Genomic DNA, 20,827 nt, shown 5'->3' on the forward strand with positions numbered 1-20,827 from the left:
TACCTTGATCGATTTGTAAGACGGTAGGCTTTTAGTTTACTTTATGAACGAGACATTTCTGTGTACAAAGGAAAACTAATTGAGGGATATTTAGGAAAATTTCCCCTAAAAAGTCCCTTCTCGCGATTCTTTTAGTTATTATGTGGCAACACTGCAAACTACGTGAATAATAAAATGTATTTATGTGTTGAATTTCATTTCAACTTACAGTGAAAATTTCATCTTGATCCATCAAATAACAGCAAACGAATTTTGTTTTTTATAGTTTTCGCAGAGTTCATAATAATAGCTTTTCATGAAAGTACGAGAATGGATTTATGTCAATGTTCTGACCGTCAGTGCAACACTGGAACAACGTATACCTCGATCGATTTGGAAGAGTGCAGGCTTTCAGTTTACGTAACGAACGAGACGTTTCTGCGTACAAAGGAAAAATAATTGAGTTATATTTAGGAAAATTTCCATAAAAAAAGTCCCTTCTCGCGATTCTTATAGTTATTACGTAGCAACACCGCTAACTAGGTGAATAATAAAATGTATTTATGTGTCCTATTCTATTTTCAACTTAAACTGAAAATTTCGTCTTCATCCATCAAATAGCAGCAGAAGAAATATGTATTTTATAGTCTTCATAATTTTCATAACAATTGATTTTCATCGAAGTATGAGTATGACTTTGTGTTAATGTTCCGTTTTATTTTTCTATAGAAAACAAGTGATACAAATTATTATAGTTGATTTTCTCATTCGTTATATTATGACAGATTCCCAGTACCGAGAAATCCCCCAGGAAGGTTTTATGGTTTGTTCGTCCATAGTATAATAGAAATAATTTCAAAGCAATAATTTTACTGTTTTGCGGTTACATTATGTTCCTTTGAAACTACTTGTTGTCCTGCTATTCTACAACGAATACACTTGCAAACATGTCTGCTGGTATGTGAAGTTATCAAACAACTCTCGAAGTTATTGCGTACGGCACGTATTCTTATTACATGTACACAGATAATCGCACTTAATATAGTATGTATTATATAGTATTTTTAATTGCCGTAAACTATAATGCCGTAAACGTAAGAGCCCATGCCATCTAGGGAACTCTCGTTTCCAGATCCTCCTTTGGAAAGTGACCCTGTATTAACGGTAGATGCTAAGATGGTTTCGAGAGCTATCTACAGTTTTCCCAGTGGTTTAGCTCCAGGCATTGATGGCTTATCGCCAACATCTAAAGGATCTGTTATCCAAATCGGCAGGGGAAGCAGCTGAAATATTATTGGATAACCTAACGAGGTTAATTAATCTCATTTTGTGTGGAAGAGTGCCTCAAGATATACGAAAATATTTCTTTGGAGCCACTTTGTGCACTCCGTAAGAAAGAAGGCAGAATTCGTCCCATAGCTGTAGGTTGCACCTTAAGAAGATTGGCTTCTAAGCTCGCATGCTCCAGTGTTTACCAGCAATGCTTTTCCTATTTTCAGCCCAACCAATTAGGATTCGCAACGAAAAGAGGATGTGAAGCAGTTATTCATTCAACTCGAACTTTTATCAAGAACCATGAAAATTCACAGCACGTCATTCTCAAAATAGATTATAAAAATGCCCTTAATACGGTGGAACGGGATTTAAGTGAAATAAAGCAACAGCTCCCTGCCACCTACCCCTTTTTCTGGCAAAGCTATGCTTGTCCATCAATGCTGTTTTTTGGAGAGAAAACAATTCTGTCCCAGGTCGGTTGCCAACAAGGAGATCCCGCTGGTCCAATGCTTTTCAGCTTATCAATCCATCCTATAGTTCGCGAATTATCATCTGAACTAAACCTATTTTATCTGGATGATGGTACAGGGGTGGCTCCCCACAATCCGACTTTCAGGTTGTGAATATTTTATTAGCAGAGTCTAAACGCATTGGTTTAGAAGTTAATCCTTGTAAATGTGAAGTGTTTTTCACATCTGGACAAGTGGACACCACTATTCTATCACCATTTCAACAGCTTCTTCCTGGACTTCGAACAGTTAATGCGAACCAGTTATTTCTTCTAGGTGCTCCACTGCATGAAACAGGTTACAAAATAGCTTTTAATGAGCACCTAAATCAGTTTAAAACTGTTATTGAACGGTTAAAAATTTTACCATCTCACTTGGCATATTTCCTTCTAAAAAATTGCATGGGTATACCAAAGTTACAATATTTTCTTCGAACTACTCCAACATGGTAAATGCCATTTCTACTTCTCCAAATGGATGCCTGCCTGAAAAGAACATTAGAGTCTATCGTAAATATATCTATGAATCAAATAAAATGGACACAAGCTAGTCTTCCAATTCGATTCGGAGGTTTGAATATCCGCAGAGTCTCCGACCTCAGCCTTCCAACTTTTGTTTCCTCGTGTTATGGGGTGAGACCACTCATCTCCAACATTCTTAACATTCCCGTTGATGATGTGGTCATTCATCACTTGATAGAGGCAATTGACGTATGGAAGTTCTTATTTGGACAAGATATACCATCCACATTGGAAGTACAGAAAAGCTGGGACAAAATAATCTTAAAATCAATTATTGAACAAGAGTTACTTTTGGATAATGTATTTGATATAGCTCGCTTTAAGGCCTTACAAGAAAAAGAATTTGACGCATGGTTGCAATCAATTCCATCGAGAAATATTGGAACTTTCATGGATAACAATTCTTTTCGTCTTTGTGTTGCTCTACGCCTTGGCATGAACATGTGTAGAAAATTTACATGCATTTGTCGGGAGCAAGTCAATGAAAAGTGTTTGCATCCATTGAGCTGTCCCAAAAGCGCAGGCAGAGTGTCCCGTCTCGCTGAATTAAATGATATCCTAAAGCGTGCTTTGGCCACCATAGCCGTGCCTTCAATTTTAGAACCATCAGGTTTATCAAGGGATGATGGGAAAAGACCAGATGGCATCACGTTAATCCCTTGGGAAAATGGGCAATGTCTAGTATGGGATGTCACTTGTGTTGGTACTTTTGCAGCTTCTCATATCGTATCAACATCTAAGAAAGCTGGAAGTGCGGCAGAAACAGCGTGCAGACGAAAACATTTAAAATATAAATGCTTATAAGAAGACCATTTTTTCATTCCCTTTGCTGTTGAAACAATGGGTGTTTTCAGCAAAGAGGCAAAGAATCTAGTGAAACAAATAGGTTCACATCTGGTTGTGAAAACAGGAGATCCGCGGAGCAAACAATTTTTAATACAGAGACTCAGTTTAGCAATTCAGCGGGGAAACGCAGCTTGCATTTTTAAATCATTCCCCTCTGCTCCTATTATGGAAGAAGTTTTATATCTTAAATAGTTAATCCGTTCCACGCTAGCCACATCTACCATCAAGTACTGTTATATGAAGGTTCAATTATATCACATTGCACAGCACAGTGTTGCCTGGAATTTCGTATATTATGTAATGATTGATTCTTTGTGCATAATTTTGTATATTTCGGTTAACTTTTTATCTATGACAGGTTGAGGATATTTCTTTTAATATTTTGCATGTCTAATTTATTTTATGTTCTTTGGTTTGTCATTTAATTTACATTTTTATATTATGTATGTCCGTTTATAACTTTCCTTAAGTAGAAGATCGGACAAATCAGACTATGAATGTGGAACTAATCTGTCGTATGTCTTTTGAGAGCTTTGGAAACGTAAACTGCGCGCTAAGCAATTGGAAAGCCCCCATGCAATAATTTACTTTCATGAATTAATGAATACTTATTGTCTTTATTTGAAATGTGCCTATTTCATGTTTCAGAAAATACTTGTAAAATGTTAGATGAATTTCGATATTTGGAAAACAATAAAGCATAATTGCCGTAATATAAAACAATTTGTTATATTCTTTGTGTTCTTGTCTGTGTGTAAGTTGATAATGGTAGTACTTTCGCCCTGAAATCCACGTGTTCTCAGTTATTCTGGAAAAGAATAACAAACGAAAAGAAGCCAGTCAGACAGACGACAATTACAACAAGAAAAATGATTACTGTTGTGAAAAATCGAATATTCTGTGTAATACACTACGCATAAAACGAAACTGAAACGACGACAAATTTCATTAAAAAAAAAAAAAAAAACTTCCATAAGAACTTTCAGGTCAAAGTACTGTGGCGAGAGACTGACACTGCAAAACTGCACCGTTTAATATCAAATTGCATGCAAATTCCTACAGAATACGCAATAAACGAACACGGTCTATCCGTGGTATTACCAAAGTTTCATAAAATTACCACGATTGCAAGATCAGTCTGCTGAATCATGTGTAGCGGGAAATTGTACACTCTTAGTGGATAATTCACCATACTTGGAGCGTACTGGAGGAACTCACACCTGTTGGTGGTGATTAAAAATAGCTCGCAGTAACAGTAAAGCTGTTTCAATAACAAAACACTTAATCATACTTGCACAGACTGTGCCTTCAATGAATTTATATTTAGGTATGTTTCTTCCATGAACATTTTCAGCTCGACGATCTGATACAAGTTGTGGTACCTCATTTCGGCTGCTATGAAATCCACTTCTTGAACCTGTAACAGTAGTGATTCGTTTTTCTATCGAATAGGTGTTCCTTTAATGACACGTTCAGTGACACATGTCACTAGAGTTTCCCATAAAACACCCTTTTTTCGTGATCCCAATTTTAGCTCTATTTCTGGCCAAATACGCACTGTTCCTCGTTAAACAGATGTCTGCTGCATACTGCCGTATAGCAGTACGCTCCAAGTATGGTTTAGTGTCTGATGAAGACAACGTTACGTTGTTGAAACTGTTACACTGGAATTTAGTTTTTAATAAACAAGTGTCTATACTCTGGTCAGAAGTGTTTATTAGTTCTGTTGAAGTATTAATTCCACAATCACAATTAGTTTCCTCGTCGTTTGGACCAGCCTATCTTCATCATCTTCATCAATAATTACTGTCAGGTGCCTCAACAGTGACATAGTGAAAATCTGATAATGAAAATTTGTCAGGGTTTAATGGCACTATTCCCTCAGCCTTAAATCCAGCTATGGTTTTGTTAATCGTTGCATCTTTGACAAATGCTTTATCGAAAATATTCGCAAGATCGTAGTGTGTAATTTTTATCGTTTTCACGGTCTTTGCTACTCGTTGATGACTTATTTCTCATTGTGTTATTTGATTTTAAAAACAGAGAGCCTTGTTTGTAAAATGCTGTTCTCAGTGGTGCGTAGAAGACAATGTCTAACGGCTGAATCCTACGAGATGTATAGGGAGTTATTGATAACATTATGATTATTTTGTCTACAACTGATGGAAATTCGGAGTGAAATATGACTAGAATGGTTGTCAAATATTAGAAGTACTCGATCGGTCCTAGATGGGCGCACAAAATTTCTGAAATGATAAATCCAAAACATAAATAAAATTGCATAAACAAATCTTCATTAATTCATCCATTCTTATTGCAGGCATAGATTACATAGACCTCCTTTTTCTAATTGTGACATGCGTCACCGTGGGAATATAAACATGGGCAGGACAAAGATTCCAGATGCACTAGAAACACACACAACAGTGACTGTCTTTCCACGCTCGCACGAAATAGCAGTTCCTACGTGTTTATGACCTTTAGGTGCTAAAATTCGAACAGGTTTTTGTACGTTCGAAATACCCGTTTCGTCCTCATTGAAAATTCTATATGGGGGAAAATGGTGGTTTTCCATTACTGTTTCCAAGTAATTGAATAATAGTGTCACGGCTTCTTCATTGAATCCTTTTATCCTATTCAAACTTACTCCCTCAGGTTTTGTTAGGGTTATTCGTGGATTTATTTTAAGAAACAGTCTTAGCCAGTCCTTACCAGCCAGTTTAGTAGTTTCATCCCAATTATGGGCAATTGGATTTGCTTCAGCAAATTGATATGCCGTACGCCGAGGTCTATAGGTGTGATACCAAAAATAAATTTGCAACGGTAAACACATAGTTCGCCAATTGGCGTTCTTTTTTCTCGTGAGAACACTTTGTTTTCTTTCGAGAGTAACTCGTTCCGTATTTGCAGTTTTTAACCGTAGACGAATAGTAGATTCTGCTATTAAGTACAGTCTTCCAACTTCTCGAAAGACACATCTACTTTTAGCAGCGCTGATAGCTTCTCTTAGTTGTTCCTCTGTATAACTACCACTTGTAGTTTGTTCGCTCTCTTCTTTTCGGCATACGTCAGGAGAGAGTGACGATATTTTGCGACTCTATTACATACATCTATTAACATAAAATTTCTTGAGGTGCATTTTACCCAGAATAACTCTGCTCCGGCATTTAACAAAAAAGAAACCCAAAATTACGACACATTAAATATCGATTAGGACTACGAATTGCCGTGATTATAATGTCCATTGTACAATATAAGTGGTACATAAAAGTAACCACCTAGAAATAAGTAATATATAAAATGTATCTCTTATTTTTTAAAAGAAAAATTCAACATCAACAGGGAAGAAATAGTCCAACGGCCACTTACAGCCTAAACATTGGACACAATGGCATCCCTCCTTTAATGTTAGTTACTAGTAACAGTTGCATCGTGGCATCTGTAACCAATGTGCCGTAAAAGATCTCCAAGTTCAAGAAATACGTGCGCACAGAATTATTGGCCGCGCAGAATTCGACTACCTTCTCCTATATTAGAGCCTATACATTGTTTATGTTTGCAACGGAGCTTCTAACCTTTACTCAAATAAATAAATACTGAAATTGTTAAGTCTTTTACTCAAGAACTCCGTTTCCCTTTATTACACTGTAAGTTTTCTTAATAACTGAATATTTCTTATATAGCCAATTATACAATCACTAAAAGAACAATTAAATGTTCTGGTATACAATAAGCTAACGAAATGCAATTTGAAATAATATAAACTTTTGGCTTGATATACTATATTACTAAATTGTTTGAAGGTAAGTGACACGCATTTACCGTCCCTACATTTACTTAGTACGCATATTATCAGCGTTTTCCATATTAGTTCGCAATGTATAAGGAGTTAAAAAGATAAATTAAGCAGGTATAGTGCAAATGACTATTGGACCTTTTGACATGATATGTAGTCAGTGCATACCAGTATTCTGGGCCTCCCTTGGCTCTATTTTGCCTGTCTGATTCGTTGAGACATGTCGCTTGACCTGATCACTTAGTTAGAACTTCATAGGGTGCCTTGCTCCTGCAAACTAGCTAAATTAGCAAGCAGCATCGTATAGTGTAAATTTTGTTCCATTAGAATATCTGAAGAATTTGAAGTCCCACGGAAAAAATGTACATGTTTTGGCCCCTTAAACCGGTTTTCCGCAGAAAAGAACAGTTATCTGTTCGTGTGCCTTATGTCCACTACCCAGACAACACGTACGTGTACGACACATGTGCACTATCCATGCATAAGCCGTACATTTGCACATGTGCATTTGTGCGGATGATGAACACATACATAACCCGTGCATAAGCCGTACACGTGAATTTGCGTGGATGAAGCGCACATACATAACCCGTGTATGTGCACATGTGCATTTACGTGGGTTATGCACACGTACATAACCAGTGACTAAGTCGTGCATGTGCACATGTGCATTTGCATGGATAAAGTACACATTTACATAACCCGTGCCTAAGCCATTACACACACATGTGCATTTGCGTGGATGAAGCACAAGTAAAGAACCAGTGCTTAAAACCGCTATGTGCACATGTGCATTTGCATGGATGAAGTACACATTTATATAACCCGTGCTGTAGCCGTTATATACACATGTGCATTTGTGTGGATGCAGCGCACGCACGTAGCCCGTGCTTAAGCCATTATGTACACATGCGCATTTGCGTGGATGCAGCGCACGTACAGAACCCGTACTTAAGCCGTTATGTGCACATGTGCATTTGCATGGACGAAACACATATTTATATAACCCGTGCTTAAGCCGTAATGTACGCATGTGCATTTGCATGGATGCAGCGCACGTACGTAACCCGTGCTTAAGCCGTTATGTGCACATGTGCATTTACGTGGATGAAGCACACATTTATATAACCCGTGCTGTAGCCGTTATGTACACATGTGCTTTTGCGTGGATGCAGCGCATGTACATAACCCATGCTTGAGCCGTGCATGTGCACATGTGCATTTGCGTGGATGAAGCACATTTAAATTACCGGTGCTTAAGCCGTTGTGAGCACATGGGTATTTGCACGGCTACTGCACGTGTATATGAGACGTCCATAATACCGTGCAAGTGTATACTTTTACTTTCATTCTTTTACTCTCATTCTTATCAACAGAAAGTAACCTCAATTTTTGGTAGGTGTCGTTTTTCCTCCAGCGGTGTTATAGAGACTTTTCGACGAATAACAGCTGAATGATTGTAAAAACCCCATAACGTCCACTGAGCTAGGATACAAGATCAACAGGTGGCAGCATTGCACTGATGTAACTACAGTCAGACAGTTCGTAGGTTTACAAAATTATTTTCGTGACCTATTACAGCAGAATATGTTGCGTTATTTGTTACTTGGCAAACATGTCAAAGATACGCTAAAGCTTTGCTCGTTGCAAATAATAAACTCCAAAACTAAAATTCTCACTGACAATTATTAGTTACTTGTTATATACTTTGAAGGTGATGTCTTAGCACTTATAGATGGTGTTACTGCGTAAGACACCAAATATATAAACTCTTTTTTTTTTCGTTGCATCTCGAATTTGCTTTTACATCACCTCTGTACTACGAGGAAATCACCTGTGGACTACATGTAAGTCATCTGGGTACTGCGTGTAAATCACCTATGTGCTACGTGTAAATCACCTCTGCCCTACATGTAAATCACCTGTGTGTTGCGTGTAAATCATCTCTGTCCTACATGTAAATCACCTGGGTACTGCGTGTAAATCGCCTGTGTGTTACGTGTAAATCATCTCTGTCCTACATGTAAATCACCTGGTTACTGCGTGTAAATCACCGCTGTCCTACATGTAAATCACTTGTGTGCTACGTGTAAATCACCGCTGTCCTACATGTAAATCACCTGTGAACTACATGTAAATCGAATACGTGCTACTTGTAAATCACCTGCGCGGTAGGTGTAAATCACTTGTGCAGGACGTGTACGTGTGCATTGCACATGTTCTGTGCACGTGAAGATGTTGAATAGGACCCGGCATGTATATGTGCATCACATGTACAGGCGTGCATTTATACAGATGATGCACATGTTGCATCCGTGCAATTGTACATGTACTATACGGATACTGTACATGCATTGTGCTGTCTGGGTATATATGTGTGACATTTCGTTGAATTAATGCATTCAGTTTGAAAGTTATGCTAAAGATTATCCGAAAATATCACTTTCATCTGACAACATGTTTGAGAGGCTTCTTCCGTCTTAGACTGTTTTCCCACAGGAAAGAGAAACACATATTCATTCATTTTGTTTGGTATTTGTGTTGAAGTTTCATTTCAATTGTTCATGTCTTTCTGTGGATTTTAGCATTGGTTAGAAACAACTTCAGAGGGCTCTTGACCCTTTAAACCGTTTTCCACAGAAAAGAAAAGACCCGCATTCGGTCACTCTAGGACTAAATTCTACCTACAATATTTTATGAAATTCGAAGTGCAATACTTTGCGTAGATTTCTTGAAGATTATAATTTGGAGTATGGATAGAGATACAACGCAAGCCGTATCTAACAGGTAGAGTCGTGGCTGTGCTATTAAGACGAAGAGAGTCTGAGGTGTAGAAAAGAGCATCCAAACTGGGCATCTCAAGCCGCATTCAAACTGGGCGTCTCAAGCTGCATGCAAACTGGGAAGTCATAGGTATGCTACTTAGATAAAGATTACAGGTCAACGCACTTTCCGCGCAATAAGTGGAGTAGAAGCGGCGTTGTAGTAACTAATAAAGGATTACTTACTCACATTAGGTTATGCCGTAATTGCTTTATTGGCAATAATAGTGGTACCATACTTTGTATAATGGGAATAGAGTTGTGTTAAATTAGAACAGGTTACAATCTGTAGTACGTATTATAGTTTTAAAATTCTGCTGATTTTAGGTAATTATGATGAATAAATTCTTTGTTAGGACGCGTGGTTGTTATTAGGATATGGTTAGCAGTCTTGTTGGTAAAAGCATTAGCCTCTTCAAAGTGGCATGTGAAGTATATCATTTGTCAGTTTATGTTAGCAACTAACTTTGTGGATAGTAAATAATAACATTACTGAAATTATATGTTTCTGTTAAAATATTGTCGTATGATTAGTGGTAAATGCTGTATTAGATAAAGTATTGTTTGTATATACACGCCTACTTTATGATCACTAATGTTATAAAGTTGCTAAATCGAAAATAAATACATTATTTGCCATGACATTGACCATTGTTGTTGGAGTTATTACCTGACTTTTCGTGGTCTTTATGGTGAATAACTATTATTGTTCGAAATAGCTAAGTTAAAACTTAAACGCCCCCATTTTAACCTGAACAGTTTCGAAATCGTGAGGAGATATTAAAGGAAGAATATTTAGAAGCAATTGTATGAGAGTTTATGTAACTCCAAGTGAAATCAGATTTGCATCAGCAAATATTTTGAAATGAGAAAAAATTCGTATCCACTTTTCAAATATTTTCCATGAACTTTATTCTTCTCGTGCGAAATTGATAAGCAGTTTTCTTAATAAGCAATTTTGTTAATAAGCAGTTGGTATACATTATGTGAGGCATTCAGTGCACAAGGGAATAAAGGCTACGTTTGGTGTTTTTGGACAAATTTCAACTTAAAGACCTCTATATGAAACTTTATTCAGAACTTGAAATATTAATGTCTAGATTGTGAATAACTGTTATACGAGTGTTAACTTTTCCATACAAACTCCATTCCACTTTTCCTCACAACTTTGGTAATTTAATCTGTTTTGCTTGTACTCTGAATATCCCGTATAATTTTTCGAGTAACAAGCAATTAACATAGTTTTGGCATGGAAAGCACATTATCCAAATATTCGTCATAAATCCCAGACTTTTTCCTCAGTGTAACAATCTCCGAAATGACCATTTTTGAAGTATTTTGGAAACGATTTTGGATATGTTTTCTCTATAAGCCTTCTCAACCCAGGTGTTTGCACCTAAATACGTTTTCGTTACTGGCACTGGTCTATTAACCAGCAAAGTCATAACTAAAGCTGGATACCACCTACGATGATTCAAACCGTTGCCCAACACACCACTGTTGTGACATCATGTGATTGATGCAGATCAAGAGCTCTCCATGGCTAAGCGGTTAGCGTACGCGCCTCTGGCGCGGGAGACGACCCGGCTTAGATTCAAGGCGGGAGCTCATGTTATTTGGATTCCACGTTAATCAGTAGGTCCACGTCTCATATAGCTTCGCTGCTGAACGGGACGTTAAACTCAAAATCAACTCAACAACTGATTCAGATGAATGTAATACGATTTTTCGAAATAACACAAACTATTTTATTAATTTTATCTGCTAAAAATATCTTAGTGAAAATATGTATATATTTCGCAGAAATTCAGCAGAGCCTTTTCTAACATGCATATTTTTGCAATTTATTTGAATAGATTCTCTGTATATTTTCTATGTGGACATCATTTGAGTTCATTAGATGATGACGTAGCACTTCATCTGATTCTATGTCTGGATGAAAAAGTTCTTTTGTTAAACACAAGATGTGGATTATCCTGGAATAAACAATATAAATATGAAAGATTAACACTGAAGAAAGACGAACATTTTGATCTAAGTATTTTATGCGAAGCTGATGAGTATCAGGTATGTAGAGTTCTTTTTATTTCATTGAAGTATTTTTATATCAGAATAGTCATTATAATCTAAAAGTTTTCGTTGTATTCTCGTATTATAAGCTAACGAAGAGATAGATATTCGATTATTAGTGTAGAGGCATTTGTAAATTTAGCAAAGTCCATGGGAGTTAGAATGAAGCAATTATATGATTGGTGGCGATGGATAAGTAATGAGCTATAAAATAGTACACTACGGGTGTTTTGTCTCAAACTGTGACCGAGCATATGTATGACCTCATACTTCTAACATGGCTGCTAACGCCGATATCGATGTATTTTTAACGCTATAGAGACTAAATTTCTCAACCGATTTTCTTGGAAGATGGTTCATTTTATTTCTTTTGGCTGCTGCGTGTGCCCTTTGCATAGATATTTGCCAAATAAATAGTTTCATTACAAGAAAAATTAAGAAAACTATCACAATTGAGATAAAGTAAATACCTTTTTCGAATTTCAATGGGCGTACCGACTAAACTAGCGAATGGATTTTAACAAGTGTCTATTTTTTTTTCCATGGTTATTATTTGTACCTATTGCATAGATATTTGCCAAGTAGATAATTTTATTTATTCACAAATTTAAGAAAAAAGTTGGCAAAATCGATGTAAAATTGACTTAATGATTGAGCACGGTTTTGCAATTGATACACTTGACAGCACATTGTCTTTTGTCACAACCGCAAAGTACCAATATTAAAATAGCTTCTGGAGCGCATGGTGCATGACTCATGATACGAAAATACTCACAGGGTTCTTACAAATCTGCAAAACAGGGAAAAGTCAGGGAAAATGAGACGAAGGCAAAATGTCAGGGAAAAGTCCGGGGAAATGGTGCTTAACCTGGAAATTAGGGAAAATTGGGGATTTTTCTATTTGTTAAGATGAGACAATAATTCAGTCATTGTTTATTGAAAGAGGCACTACAAAGATGACTTTCGTTGAGTTTCAAGAATTGTATTTATAGGATGTAAACTTATTAAGTAAAGTAGTTGCTACTTCATGTACAGTTGTATACAACATTATTTCTAATGTTAAAAATGTAATTTATGAAGATACTTTGATTTGTTGCACTTCCTTATGTTAGGAACATAATAGTGCAAATGTACTGTTAAGTAAATGAGGGTAATTTCCTACTACTTTATGCTTTTTCACTCCGTAATAGACTGTAAACTTTTTTTAAAAGAATATATTATATAATTTAAATGCCGATGCCCAATTAAGAAAACTAAGGGCAAAACATGCTCCAGTGTGCCGTAACACACATTGTTGTTGGCATTTTCTTTCAGGAAGCCTTTTGGGAACTTTTTGTATAACGTGGAGTTTGGAAGGAAGATCCTGAAATTCAGGTGGTAATTTGTATTATTTTTAAGATCGTGTGATTTTTTGGGGGGACAGATCTTGAGAGTATCGTACTATAGATTCATAGAAGCCTGATGAAGCTTTTAAAATTAACTTTTTATTTTCAGGTTTCATGAAGGGAATTCTGCTAATTCAAGTTCCACTTCAGCGTTCTTTTATAGTGGATTCCTAATTGTATTTTATAATAGCCTTATTCATGTCTTTTGTTTTTCAGGTTACATTTGAAGAATATGTTTTATGACATAAAGAGTTAACCAAAAATGAATAATAAAACTATTTTAACCCTTGATGGTGCAACCCGGACTTAAACCCCGAGTGGGCAAAATGGTTAACGCCTGTTAAGAACGATCCTAATAATGCAGGACGTATTGTGTGTAACAAACAATTTTCTCTAAGTAACACAGGGATGCAGACTATCACAAACCACTCCACAAAAAGAAAACATATTTTTAAGAGTAAGTGTTTTGAGAAGCAGACTCTTGTATCTTATCTTTTCAAAGCAAGTGTGACGAAATCAAACTTCAGTAGTTCTGGTCAGTCAACATTGTGCTCTCCTGCCAATATGGATTCGTCCGATACAAAAATCCATTTCGTACAGTCTTCTGAAGAACTTTATGGTTTACATGGTGCTATTCCAAGTGGCAGTAAAACCACTGCAGACCTTTGAAACTATATAATATCGAAGGAAACTACAGCTGCTGAAACTATGTGGTGTTTTAGACTCGTCAACTGCAATGATAATTACAATTCGTGTAAAAACGATGTCTTTTTTTCAGACGATGTCTTTTTTGCTATTTTTTCGGACAGTAACATAGCAAAGAATTTTCACATGGGGCCTGTTAAATGTAGCTACACTATATGTTGCGGTATAGCCCAATTTATCCAGAAAAAACTTACAAGTAGATTGAAAAAATATGAATATTTTGTTGTTGCGTTTGACAAGTCGTTTAACAAAATTGCTAGAAAAGATCAAATGGACGTCCATGTGTGATTTTGGGATCAAATTGAAGATAGCGTTACAACAAAGTACTTGACCTCTTTATATATATATATATATATATATATATATAGGGCAACTGCAAATGAAATTTAAAGAAGCTTTCCCAGAGGGTTTTGATTTGACAAAGATACTCCAAATAAGCATGGATGGACCCAATGCCAATTGGAAGTTTCTAACGTCTCTACGAACTGATATAAAGGTACAGAAAATGAAACCCGACTTCAATAGATAAGATCCTGTGGTTCCCATGTACTACACGGTAATGGTTGAGTGGAATCTCAATAAGTTTTTACGAAGTCTTTATTACTTACTCAGTGAATCACCAGCCCGAAGAGGAATACTTGTCTCATTTTGTAAGAACAGTGAAAATTTAGAGGAAATTCTGATCCCCCCCCCAAAAAAAAAAGAATTGTGGAGTTCGATAGATGGAAAATGCTGATTGTGTAGACAGAGCTTTAAAAATATTTGAAAATGTGAAATGTTTCATTGAAAGTCCTGACACTTAACTTCCACAAAACTTCACCGTGAATAGAGTGAAATCAGGTGTTCAAGATCCCCTCAAGCATGCGAAACTTTCATATTTCAAATCTGTGGCGTTGGAGCTAGAACCATTTTTAACTGTTTCAGGCCGAAAAAACCTATGGCCCCTCCCTTATATGAATATTTGTTTACTGTTATTGTAAATTTGTTGAAGCGTTTTGTGAAAGAAGAAATTCTTCACTCTATCATAACGGCAAATAAGTTAATGTCTATAGATCTAAAAGTTGAAAGTAATCTGAAAGCCCCAAAGAATATAGATATAGGATTCGGGGGGAAATGTATTGGGAAATTTAAAGATATCAAGGAAGTAGACAAGTGCAGTTTCTTCGGTGATTTTCAAAAATGTTTGGTAGGCACTACTGAAAAAAATACTCTTATTCGTGCCATTTCATGCCTTAATCCTGAGGTTATCTTGAATAAAACTAGAATTGCCCAGATAAGGATGCTTGGATTGCCCAGGAAAGAAAGAAGTGCTTGGAAATACCCGGTCAATCGTCTCGTGTCGATGGTGTCAAAGCAGAGTAAATTCAGAAAGAGTTCAAATCTTTTCTTCAACTGTCTAAAAGTGTGTTGGCATCTTATTATGATTCAGATGAAAGCAAAACAAATGTTGATGAGTTTTATAAATCAGTCCTAAGTGGCAAAAGTGAATTCAAACAGTTGTGGAGTCTTGAGAAATTGATATTGATTATTTCACATGAAAATGCAAGTGTAGTGTCTGATTTTTCTATTAATAAACGTTTATTGGTAGAAACTTTGCAATAGACTTGTTTAATAGGCCAACGACGACGACAACGGTAGATTATTTGGCCTATATAGATGGAATTGGATGTCTAAATGCTTCAGACCGAAACTGTTCACTTCTGTAAAAAGGTGCTGAGAACAAGATATAATTCGACTTTGGAAGAAAAGAGAAAAGAAAGAGAAAGTGAGAGGTCTCAGGCAGTACTTAAACGTAGGAAAATGTCTGAATTAAAAGAAATAGAAAAAAAGAGAGATGAACTTAAGAAAAAAACAACGATTGGAATCAGAAGAAATTGAAAGTGAGATCAAAATTTTAAAGCAACTTCTTGTCTAAGTAACTTGAAATGAGTAATCATAGCTGTTGTTGTTAAAAGTTCTTAAGTAGTGTTCCTACTTATTTAATATCATTTAAGTTCTTTTTACCTTTTAATATGTTGTACAATATATATATATATATATATATATATATATATATATATATATGAAAAGTTTAACTTATTGTTTCCTTTTCCTATTTTATTGGATTCAAAGAAATATTGAGTGAAATGAAATGAAATCTTCAGTTTTACGTCCCACGATAATCCCGGTTAGGGTAAAAGAGACGGTGATTATGAGAAACGAATGAAACGGTGGAAGTGGGAGAAAACGTGAGAACCCCGAGAAAACCCACGAGCACGGTGTTTGTTCACAATAAACGCCACACGGCGCGAACTGGGATCGAACCAGGGACCCCAAGCACCGGAGTTTTCTTTTATTTGCCATTTGCAGAAGAGTTACATGAAGCTAAAACAGCTTAGGACAGATACTCAGTACATAGTATACGTAAATAATTTGAAAAAAAAAAATATTTGTGAGCTACATTTACAGAAAATTGTTTACAAGCAGTTTTAAGAAACATCACATATTCATATTCATTTCCATACGGATATGTGTCCATAAGATAAAAAATCGTTTGACCAAGTAACCATTTGACGCTATTGTTTTTCGTGATTGAAAAAACTTATAGTCTGGGAAGAAAGCATAATTATGATCAAACGTATGTGCAGGTTCTCGGCAAATCACACTTAAAAGGCGTTGTAATTTAGTCCAGATAGAAGAAGAGTGAACACACAACGTCAGTCTATGTTCTAGCGTGTCTTCCTGATTACAGTGTTGACACATATCCGTAGGGAGTACACTAATACGTTTTAACTTAACCTAAGTAGGTACGAGCTCATTCACTATCGTATACAAGACACTCACGACCGCTGATGTCAACGTGATGTTATGAATATTGTACCAAATTCTGGACCATTTTTTTGTTAGAAATTTCATTTGGATACGCGGAACGATATTATTGCAAAGAGGGGAGTGGAAGTGTGTGGATAGAAAGCGGATATGGGAGTAGTTTGTATGATCAGATAAAGGAACATAGGACCAACCTTGCATGCAGTGTTGAATATACACCGGTGCCTGTTTCAGTGACATCATATTAGGAGAATTAGGTGCAGGGAGGGAAGAGATCCAACACGCACGTAACCAAGATTTCGTGAAGGGGTAGGGTCCGTGACATGAAATACTGTGGTCATCACAACAGGGGCTCGATCATTCTAAACTATTTTACTGAAACATATATTGGTTCGTTCAGCCAGGATTTCGTAACGAGGTGGGGGGCGTGACATGAAATTCTGAATGCCCAGGAGCTCGATCAATCTAAACTACTTTAATATCAACATATATTGGTTTGTTAGCACAATAACATGAGGATATATGTTGGTGAGTATTTTAATAACAAACAATGAGAAATCTCGAGTAAAATAATAATTTAAAAAAAAATGCTTATGAAGTTTTTATAATATTTACATCCTTCCTCTGTTCATTCAAATATAACAATTTTCCTTTCATTATGACCCCAACTATTATAAAAAGTACATATTTACTGTTATAAAAAGTACATACTCAAAAATGCCTTGTAAAATATTTTACAATATCTGCGTTCCTTTCTCTGTTGAATCAAATGTTAACAGAACTTCCTTTCCATATGAATTTTTGTTTTTATTATTCTGTCAACTACTATCTGTTCCAATGACAGGTTAAAGGAACAGTAGAAAATTGTTTTTGAAATAACATGTTTGATTCCGCAAGGATGCGATGACAAAAATTATGATAAAAAATTTCCACGTTGTTACACAGCGGTACTATACTTTCGGAAGCTTGAAATTTCCTTTTAAATCTCCCTGAGTAGTAGCAGAAATTCTGAAAATTCCGTAACTATTCTAGAAATTCTGAGAATTCCGTAACTTTTCTAGAAAGTTTAAATTCCCAGACACTTCCAGGACATCTCGCTCACCTCGCCACCATGTATTTCAAGTGATACAAATCTCCTCATAACAAAGAGTAACAAAAATGTCCTGATTTTTTAAATTATTAACGCGATCCTTCTTTTTCTAATCCTTCCTTATTTTTTTTATTTCTGGTCTCGAAGGGGAGGAGGTCCGGACCCCCCGGACATCCCCTCCTTGGCTACGTGCCTGGATCCAACAAGAAATCCTTTGGTGGTGATTTGGTTAGTCACTTGAAATTGTTTATAATTATTAGCTAGAAAGAATGCGGTATATTTAGCTCTAACTGATATTAGGTTCAAACCCGTAAGGTGAACGGGTAGGGTAACAGTGTCGCTCTTGACACGAAAATAATGTGCTGCCCACAGAAACCAACGAATCAGAGAATTTAGTTTACGTACATACAAATTAGTAATAGGATATATATATGAGCGGAGTACCATAATTTAGCACATATACGGTGTAAATAACTATTGATATACCAAATACGTTGGATTAGGTTTAAGTTGCGCTATTTGTGATTTAGACTGAGCATTCGTAATTTTTGAATGAGAGGATCCCAAATATGTTCATACTGTAAACTGTCCGAATTAGAAAATGTGATACCCAGGATTTTCAATTTTCGTAACCAGTTCAATGTTGGCAAATGGAAGGGGTATGCCGTCCATAGTCCAAGAATCAAAGGGAAATATTTTCGGTTTTTGTAGATTAAGCATTTCGCCACTAAGAGCACTAAATTGCTGTAGTTGGTCAATAATATAGTTAAATTGTTCTAGAGAGGTCTGACTTTATCGAGGGAGTCGAGGGACTCGAGGGAGTCGAGCGAGTATGAGTATCACTCGAGGAATAAAAATATTAACACGAGGGAGTCGAGGGAGTAAAAATATTCAGTCGAGGGAGTAAAAATATAAACACGAGGGCGTCGAGGGAGTAAAAATATTAACTCGAGGAAGTCGAGGCAGTAAAAATATTAACTCGAAGGAATCGAGGGAGTAAAAATATTAACTCGAGGGAGTAAAATTATTCACTCGAGGGAGATGAGAGAGTAAAAATATTCCCTCGAGGGAGTCGAGGGAGTAAAAATATTAACTCGAGGGGGTCGAGGGAGTAAAAATATTCACTCGAGGGAATAAAAATATCAACACGAGGGCGTCGAGGGAGTAAAAATATTAACTCGAGGAAGTCGAGGCAGTTAAAATATTAACTCGAGGGAGTCGAGGGAGTAAAAATATTAACTCGAGGGAGTCGAGGGAGTTAAAATATTAACACGAGGTAGTAAAAATATTAATTCGAGGGGGTCGACTGAGTAAAAATATTCACTCGAGGGAATCGAGGGAGTAAAAATATTAACTCGAGGGAGTCGAGGGTTAAAAATATTAACACGAGGGAGTCGAGGGAGTAAAAATATTCACTCGAGGGAGTCGAGGGAATAAAAATATTCACTCGAGGGAGTCGATGGAGTAAAAATATTAACACGAAGGAGTAAAAATATTAACTCGAGGTGGTCGACTGAGTCAAAATATTCACTCGAGCGAGTCAAGGGAGAAAAAATATTAACTCGAGGAAGTCGAGGGGGTAAAAATATTAACTCGAGGGGGTCAAGGGAGTAAAAATATTCACTCGAGGGGGTCGAGGGAGTAAAAATATTCACTGGAGGGAGTCGAGGGAGTAAAATTATTCACTCGAGGGAGTCGAATGAGTAAAACTACTCGAGGGAGTAAAACTATTAACTCGAGGGGGTCGAGGGAGTAAAAATATTCACTCGAGAGAGTCGAGGGAGTAAAAATATTCACTGGAGGGGGTCGAGGGAGTGAAAATATTCACTGGAGGGAGTCGAGGGAGTAAAATTATTCACTCGAGGGAGTCGAGGGAGTAAAACTACTCGAGGGAGTAAAACTATTAACTCGAGGGGGTCGAGGGAGTAAAAATATTCATTCGAGGGAGCCGAGGGAGTAAAAATATTAACTCGAGGCAGTCGAGGGGGTAAAAATATTAACTCGAGGGAGTCGAGGGAGTATAAATATTCACTCGAGGGGGTCGAGGGAGTAAAAATATTCACTCGAGGAAGTTGAGGGAGTAAAAATATTAACTCGAGGCAGTCGAGGGGGTAAAAATATTAATTCGAGGGAGTCGAGGGAGTAAAAATATTATCACGAAGGAGTAAAAATATTAACTCGAGGGGGTGGACTGAGTAAAAATATTCACCCGAGGGAGTCAAGGGAGTAAAAATATTAACTCGAAGGAGTCGAGGATGTAAAAATTTTAACTTGAGGGAGTCAAAATACTCGGAAGAGTCAAGGGAGTAAAAATATTAACTCGAGGGGTCGAAGGAGTAAAAATATTCACTCGAGGGAGTCGAGGGAGTAAAAATATTAACTCAAGGGAGTCAAGGGGGTAAAAATATTAACTCGAGGGAGTCGAGGGAGTAAAAATATTCACTCGAGGGAGTCGCGGGGATAACAATATTCACTCGAGGGAGTCGAGGGAGTAAAATTATTCCCTCGAGGGAGTCGAGGGGGTAAAAATATTAACTCGAGGGGGTTGAGGGAGCAAAAATATTTATTCGAGGGAGTCAAGGGAGTAAAAATATTAACTCAAGGCAGTCGAAGGGGCAAAAATATTAACTCGAGGGAGTCGAGGGAGTAAAAATATTCACTCGAGGGGGCCGAGGGAGTAAAAATATTCACTCGAGGGAGTCGAGGGAGTAAAAATATTCACTCGAGGGTGTCGAGTGAGTAAAAATATTCACTCGAGGGAGTCGAGGGAGTAAAATTATTCATTCGAGAGAGTCGAAGGAGTAAAAATATTCGAGGGAGTAAAAATATTAACTCGAGGGGGTCGAGGGAGTAAAAATATTCACTCGAGAGAGTCGAGGGAGTACAAATATTAACTCGAGAGAGTCGAGGGAGTAAAAATATTATCACGAAGGAGTAAAAATATTAACTCGAGGGGATCGACTGAGTAAAAATATTCACTCGAGGGAGTGAAGGGAGTAAAAATATTAACTCGCGGGAGTC

The 20,827-nt window shown here is 36.8% G+C and overlaps 1 protein-coding gene across 1 annotated transcript in view; it reads left to right on the forward strand.

Moving 5' to 3' along the window:
• Nucleotides 1-20,827, forward strand: part of LOC145672652 (32 kDa beta-galactoside-binding lectin-like) — a 380,765-nt gene that overhangs the window by 260,816 nt on the left and 99,122 nt on the right. Inside the window, exon 6 of the mRNA XM_081741814.1 lies at nucleotides 11,605-11,815. Within this exon, the coding sequence (XP_081597940.1) occupies nucleotides 11,605-11,815 (211 nt within the window). The remainder of the gene's footprint in view (nucleotides 1-11,604; nucleotides 11,816-20,827) is intronic.

Source organism: Thermobia domestica, chromosome 16 (assembly GCF_964235325.1).
Source record: "Thermobia domestica chromosome 16, izTheDome1.hap1.1, whole genome shotgun sequence".
Taxonomy (NCBI): Eukaryota; Metazoa; Arthropoda; class Insecta; order Zygentoma; family Lepismatidae; genus Thermobia; species Thermobia domestica.